Here is a 7,243-nt window from a genome sequence, read left to right as displayed (position 1 = left end):
ACAGCTTCCAGTTCAAGTGAACATTGATGAAGGTAGCCTTTGGATTGTGTTGAAGGTTAGGTAGGGATGTCCAGGCGATGCAGCTGTGTTTTGTCAAGAAAAACTTCAGGGTGGACCCTAACCAGAACCCTTCGTTCAGCAAGGATCACACACATCAAGTCCCCCTGGGTCTCATGCAATTGCTGATCACTCAGATGAAGTGCTACATTGTTTGAAGATGCCATGTGGGAATGACTAAGCAGACAATACATTGGGGAACCATATTCACACAAATGAACACTACAATAATAGTCTGTTGCTCTGAAAACAATTTAAATATGTAGAAATAAAGAAAGGCTTCCTATATATTTTAAATTCATTGTGAAATAAGAACAGGCATATCTTCTAATAACTCTAACAAAACCAGTGCAGGCTAGCTTGGGAGGTAACACAGCCAAACAAATGAATGGTTGGCACAAATACGGCGTATGGGATAGAGGCTCTGTGTTCTAAGCAAAATGCATAGCACAATGTTGTATATAATGCTATTTTGATGTTCTGTGGCAGATATTTAAGGGCAGGCTTCAATACTGAATCTGAAGTAACTTCAATAGGTTTAGTGTTCATAAGGGTGATGATGCTTCAAACAGAAATTAAGCTCTTGCATTTATTCTTATCCTTCCAAAAATTGTCTGAAGCAATTCTGAAAGGCCAAGGGCTACCATAGAAATTGTTAATTAGAGTATTGTGAGAGAAATTTTAAAGAGTGAGATGCTTTTCTGTCAATGTTCCATTATTCCATGTTCCCCACACTGGTGGCACTCACTGTTGACTTCAGATGGAAATGAAAACCTGAGGCACTCTGATATAAATAGAATATAGACATAAGAATTATATAAAAAGGAGGTATAGATTAGTGTAGTATCTGATACAAATGATGATCTGTAAAAGTATTAACAAATAAATGGTTACATAGATCAAGAACATTGCTGCTTGTCCATTCCTTTGGCACAATTGATGCCCACCAGCCAAATTGTCCCTGCTACCAAAGCCGAAATTGGGTACAAAGCCACCATTGCAAGCATCACGTCAAATGACACCATGGATACCGTTTGCATAACAGATTTTTTTAGCTGCCCAGAAACAATACTGCAATCCAGTCTGACATCCGTAAAGTCCAATGATGGACAAGGAATCCAAAAGCCAAAGTTGCCAACTGCACTGGTTATGCCTCTGCCACCACTTCCGTCCTCCCTTCTCTGCCCTCATCATGCCTTTCTTGCTTCACTCATAATCACATCAAAGTTTACTCAAGACAAGTGCTACTGAGATCGGCACCCATTCAAAAGTTTAGAGTTATTTAGTCTGATGCATGTCGATGAGGTAATTAATTGGCCTCAAGGCAAAGTTTCTCCAGCCCATGCTTTTCAAAATGTATTATCATCAGTTACAGCTAAATGCAAAACCCTAGACACCTCCCGAAAATTTCTGGTGTCCACCTCGCTTTGTGCAAACAACTGCATTTGGCACAAGTTTACCTCAATTGGAGCATGGAGCACTCCATTACATGTCATATACCTCTGTTGGTGGAGGACTTGCGTCATTCGTGCCCGCCTCCTTCCCCAAATGGTTGTTTGCACAAAGCGAGGCAGAGTCAAGAGATTTCTGTGAGGTGTCTAGGGTTTTGCATTCAGCTGTAAGTTACTGAAATTTAATTTTAGTCACCAGCCCGACCTTGTTCTTTCATTTTTCCATTACTCGAGCTGACACACAATAATGCAACAACGGATCAAATTATCTACACCTAAATTGTAGACCTTGCATACTGCATGTTGTCAAAATTCCGGAGCGAAATCCGATTCACTGTTGCATGAGTTCAGGAAACAGTACCATATGCACTTCTCATTTAAACAAGGCAGTTTCTCGCAGCAAACACATCCTCACTCTCTTTTCACTCTTGTGATTCGTGAAAGTTCCCCTTAGTTTATTCTGATGACGTCGCTCACACCATCGATGATTGGCCTTGACTCCATCTCCACATCCAGATCTGACAACTCGACAGCCAGTCATGGCAGCGTCGGGTCAGAGCTTCACGCTGGATTGGACACTGCCGCGCTTCTTAAGGTAAGTATGACTGACTGACTTATGGCCATCACCTTGATCTCCGATTTTATTAACTTTTCATTCTTCGGCCAGGCACTGCACGATGCACATAGCCAGCTCAATGCTGTGAAGGCTGAGAACCAACAGCTAAAACAAGAACTTGCCGCTTCCCGTTGTCAAAACAATGGCTCCAAAGCTCCGTTGCAAGAACTTGCTGCACACGACGAAGAAATCAGTAAACTAGGGAAAGTTTTTGCTCATTTTTACTCGTTCTGGATTCAGCAGAGCACACCTTCCCCATTCGATATTTCTCACCCTGACTTCACGTGGGATAGCGAGGACCGGTACCTCAATTCAACAACAAGATTAGCCGGCCAAACTGCAGAGCTCTACATGTGTGTTCCTCCTCAATACCATGACTACATGGTGAAGCATGAGAATTTCCGAAGTATTGTATGTGATCTCTCCCTCTCGCATAGATCATAAAAACTCACAATGTGCTCAATTAGTTCCGAGCGAGCGTCTCATCAGGCCGCTCAAACACACTTCTGCGCATGCGTGGGAGTGCAGGGGCAATTTTTGGCCTTAACCAAAGCCTCTTTGACTACAATCCCAAGTGTGACGAGAAGCGCATGGAAGCTAATCCTGAACTTGTGACACTTCTTGGCTTCAACCCCTGCGGGAAAACACCTACAGCATGCTACCCCTCAAATGCACCAGTTCTCTATACTAATGGCAATACTCACGATGAAGAGGGCATGTTCAGAAGTGATTACTTGATCTCCGTAAGTATTTCTCAAGTATTTTCATTAATGGACTTCTAAACACTCGTCATACTACTTACAATACTAGATGGCATGTCTCATCACCTATGGCCCACGATCGTACACATCAGAGAGAGCTGCATTCAACAAGAACAGTCCCTTTCACAGCCATGTAGATGGTGTTACCTTTGGATTTATTAGCAACACCGCAGTCGTCGTACGCTTCACAGCTCTTCATTAGGCATATAAGTCCTCTGGCTAACAAAATTATTAGATTCGTTTTCTTCTCGGAGGTGATCCTGAGCTGAACAAGCATGGCATCGGAAAACTTACAGGAATCAACCACGCGAGCGAGGCAGAAGCTTACAAAAAGCTTTTAATCGAAAATCAGGATGTGCCAACCATTTGAAAGCTCCTGCAATACTGGAACATGCAAGTTTTTCCACAATTCCTCCTCGCTCCCGACTCACAGGACGAAGAAGAAGAAGCACCATGTGTCCGGGTTGACGCTGATGAAAACCCCAGGTCTCGATTCCATGTTCCGTGGACTGCATATGGGAGCCGATACTTCTTCAGCTCCCACTTCAAAAAATTCTAGCTCACTCCCACTCCCCCAGACCCTTCCAACTGATGTAGTGTGCGTGAACGCCCACTCAGATGTGGAACAGGCGCCGGATTTGCATCCAAACGTGGAAGCGCACACCCCTGCTCCTGTTGCGCCCATCTCCCAATCAATCAATCCACCCCGTGGACATCGTCGAGTCCCCATGCCAGTTCCCTCAACCTCCGAGGCTGTTGCTGATGTGCCTGTGCCACCTGCTAAAGCTCCCTGTGGTCGACGCCCAAAACAGGTTTCAGTTGTTCAAGTTGATGCTGATTCCGGTGCCGGAATACCTAGTGCTTGAAAGTCCAGTCCAGTCCGGTTTTTTGACCCAAAACGAAAAGACCGAGACCTAGACCGGTCCACACAGTTCCTAAAACCTCAAAAGACCGGACCAGGACCGGAAAAGACCAAGACTGCGGTCTTTTTCGGTCTTTGGACCAGTCTTGGTCCAAACTGGTTACAACCAGTTCAAGACCGGTTTTTCAGCTAAATATGCCATAAATTTTGCAATTGTGAGTCGGTAATTTTATTAACATTCTTCGTAGCTTCTAAACGAGTGCAAGGACGTTAAATTACGTTGAGAATTGATGTATATACAAAAATACTAAGGTACATCTGCTATTTTCACGAAATATTTTACAGTTTTTTATGTATCTTTGTCAGTTTTTATCCTAAAAATATGATCTTAGGTGCGTTTTGAAGGGTTTTTATGTAGGTACAAAAGACCGGTCTTAACCGACAAGACCGGTCCATGTAAACCGGTTTTTTTGCGGTCTTGTGATCTCAAATCTGAAAGACCAAGACTGCAGGTCCGGTCTTTTGCAGTCTTGGTCCGGTCCAGTTGCAGTCTTTTTGCAGTCTTGGGACTGGACTTCCAAGCACTAGGAATACCTGCGGCGCTCGCTCGTCCAAGTCGGCAGACACGTGGTGCAAAATCGAAGGCAAATGCGAAGTAGCTGGGTCCAGCATTGTGAGGGCATTGTTGACTAGTGTTGCCGGAGCTTGGCTTAGCTCGGCTCCCGCTCAGCTTTGCCCAAAGCGGGCAGTGTGGGAGCTTGGAGCTGAGCTAAGCTGCCAAAATGATGGCTCCAGTTCAGGCACAGCAGCTCAAATCATGGCTAGCTAGCAGCTCATCACCGAAAAAAGGAACCTTTACTTTAGTGTTGCAGTTACAGTCAAAAACCTTTAATAAATGAATGGAAGTAATCCAAAGGATAACCATCACTCTCTCAAGTACCCTGATGTCTCTTTGTCACTTTTTCTGGCCATAAAATTTGAGAGATCTGGTTACCTGTATGTGTGACAGCATTTGTTTGTCACATGTCACAACCAAAAAGTCACATATATAACATATCAGCTCTGTACATGCGAGCTCTTGCTTGACAGCCTTCAAAGTTGGCAGAATAATTAGCTACATCAGTGTCCATATTGAGGTCAATTTTCAGAGTAAGAAGGCTTGTACTGTCAAAGCTATGGTTTTGTTTGTATTGTTACTTCCAAAATAGGATACAAGCCGTGGCTGAGCCAGCTATCCCATCAAGGAGCTGGCTCATAAGCGGGGTGCAGCCGCTGGGGACACCCAAGCAGTGAGAACAGCTCCGCTTGGCTACTTTTGGCTTGGCTCGCGTGGCTCAGCCAAGCCGAGCCAAGCTCCGGCAACACTATCGACGAGCAGCCATTGAACAGTGATTGAGCATGCTGAGCTACTACATCTGCATTGTATCAATGTCTAGCTACTGCAATTGACTGGATTCACTTGTTTATTGCATTATGGACTGACTTTTTTACTTATTACTGTTCTTTCACCTATCTAGCTAAGTTTACGAGGAGCGAGAACAGCGCTCTGTATCAACTGTATTGTGAGCCTAGCGCTCGTCATGACAAATTAAGCTAGATATTATTGCTAAATATGCCCCCATAACCAAGTGGTAACTATAGCCAAGTCAGTAAGCACGTCATAACAAAGTAAGTAATCAATAGGTTCAGAGTTCGATTCCCTCTAATAACAATTGTTAAACAGTACAAAGTAACAACACAACTACAAATCCGCAGATCGACTAGTAAGAAAATCGCACATTACAATTGAGCTATGAGCTCACTACAAATTTTTGTTTCATTTACAATTGAGTGGTACCTTACAATTGTCCCTTTGCGTTAAAATGGTCACGTCTTGTATTATAGTACATTTCTCCTTGATTATAATTGGATTATAATTCGTTCAGGTGATTACGTGCCTTACCTGCCTTATAAGGCTTCCCAGGTTTTTCTGACAAATGCTTCAGCCACAGCTGTCACGTTTGACGCGGCACGTGCCTAAAAGCAGTATATATATACCTTTAGTTTCTCATATAATAATGCCTTCATGGCTCAGTTGGCTTGAGTGCTGTTTACATTCACGAGGTCGAGAGTTCAATTCCTCGAGATGTAAAAAAAATTATTTTACTTAAATATAGTAAGGACACTGTATTCTAATGGTATAATAGTCATTAATTCCTTCCATGGAATCCATATGGACTGCTCCATGGAATCCATGTGGATATGCCTGCATTCCATATGGAATTAATCATTCCATGACCATTCCAGCATCATTCCATATGGAATCCATGATGTCCAGGGAATCAGAAACTGGCTGTGTCCTCAGCCAACATTGATTCCATGGATTCCATATGGAATTCTTCATGGATTCCATGGATTCCACATGGATTCCATATGGATTATACCGGGGAAGGTAAAGACCTCGTTTGAGGTTGAAGTGCACGAGGTCTCAGACTTTCAACCCACTCGACAATGACCCTGGCACGTATTTCCTGGGCTCGTCAAGCAAATCAGGATGAATTCGGGCGAAATCAATGAAGGAACGCTGGCCTGTAGAATCACTTTTTGTTGTCTTGCTCGCTGGGGCCTCAAGGTCTGGTGTGGGTGCGTTCCTAATCCAAGTTTTTGCCTGAAACAGAACCATTGAGGCTAGTTGTTGTGATGGAGTGTTCACACGTGTCAGTATCATCCCCAGCTGGTGGTTGGCCCAAGTGCTGCTGACGGATCCTGTTCTAAGACGAACATGCTGAGATCAACCTGTAGCGCCGTAGGGGTGACTCTGTGGTATGTTTCGTTATTACATCTATTCATCGAGGCTAGTTGAACTGGTGTCCTCCAACAGCCCTTCTTCGCACATAAACTCTATCAAATGGACTACAGTTGTAACACAAAAGAGTTTTCCATGCTAGATAAATTCCTTCCCCAAGTAAGCAGCATATGACCAAGACGACCCTTCAATATTTAATCTGTATCTCTAGCTATAACCACAGGAAACTCTCAACAGGCCAACAGTCACCCGAGCAGTGAACAACCAATCAAAAGCTGGTACCTCCAACGTCAACGCTAGCGCTAATCCCTCTGGTACAGGTGCATGGCCGCGAGAGGTTGGCGTACAATGTGTATTCTGGAATAGTGGAAACGGGCTTTCAGCCTCTCAGGGTATTTCTGGTCTCATGACGCCCAGTGTTTAGAAAGTATTCCTTGAAAATGTGGGTCACCTCCTTCATCATGTCTCTGACCCATCATTCCAAGGTTATTCGCAACTCAGTAACATACACAGAGCACGCTGAGCGGAAGACAGTCACAACACTCGACATTGTATATGCCTTGGGACGTTCGGGGCGTATGCTTACTGTTTTGGAGCATTGATGTGATTGTTTTGTCATCCACAAGTCCCCAGGTTGTATTTTATTTTATCTATCTCTTCTCCGCATCTTCAATTCATCGCACGCATCGACACTCAGATTTTTTGCCAGTG

At 43.9% G+C, this 7,243-nt stretch overlaps 3 protein-coding genes across 3 annotated transcripts; all 3 read left to right on the top strand.

The window, feature by feature from the left end:
* Positions 1-996: 996 nt before the first annotated feature.
* On the top strand, positions 997-3,751 carry LACBIDRAFT_336065 (uncharacterized protein; the record flags this gene model as incomplete). Its single annotated transcript, XM_001890991.1, has 8 exons — positions 997-1,089; positions 1,451-1,675; positions 1,963-2,103; positions 2,176-2,535; positions 2,592-2,867; positions 2,935-3,063; positions 3,121-3,240; positions 3,284-3,751. 8 exons carry the CDS (start codon positions 997-999, stop codon positions 3,749-3,751), a joined length of 1,812 nt encoding a protein of 603 aa, XP_001891026.1.
* Positions 3,752-6,634: 2,883 nt separating this feature from the next.
* On the top strand, positions 6,635-6,956 carry LACBIDRAFT_303948 (uncharacterized protein; the record flags this gene model as incomplete). The annotated part of the gene is made up of 2 exons (XM_001890990.1): positions 6,635-6,691; positions 6,756-6,956. The coding sequence occupies 2 exons, from the start codon at positions 6,635-6,637 to the stop codon at positions 6,954-6,956; spliced, it is 258 nt and encodes an 85-aa protein (XP_001891025.1).
* Positions 6,957-6,972: 16 nt separating this feature from the next.
* LACBIDRAFT_303947 (uncharacterized protein) lies at positions 6,973-7,134 on the top strand (the record flags this gene model as incomplete). The annotated part of the gene is made up of 1 exon (XM_001890989.1): positions 6,973-7,134. One exon carries the CDS (start codon positions 6,973-6,975, stop codon positions 7,132-7,134), a length of 162 nt encoding a protein of 53 aa, XP_001891024.1.
* Positions 7,135-7,243: the final 109 nt, after the last annotated feature.

This window comes from Laccaria bicolor, genomic scaffold (genome assembly GCF_000143565.1).
Source record: "Laccaria bicolor S238N-H82 LACBIscaffold_263 genomic scaffold, whole genome shotgun sequence".
NCBI lineage: Eukaryota > Fungi > Basidiomycota > Agaricomycetes > Agaricales > Hydnangiaceae > Laccaria > Laccaria bicolor.
Note: the sequence above shows the minus strand (reverse complement) of the source record. Positions and strands in the feature narration are given on the sequence as shown.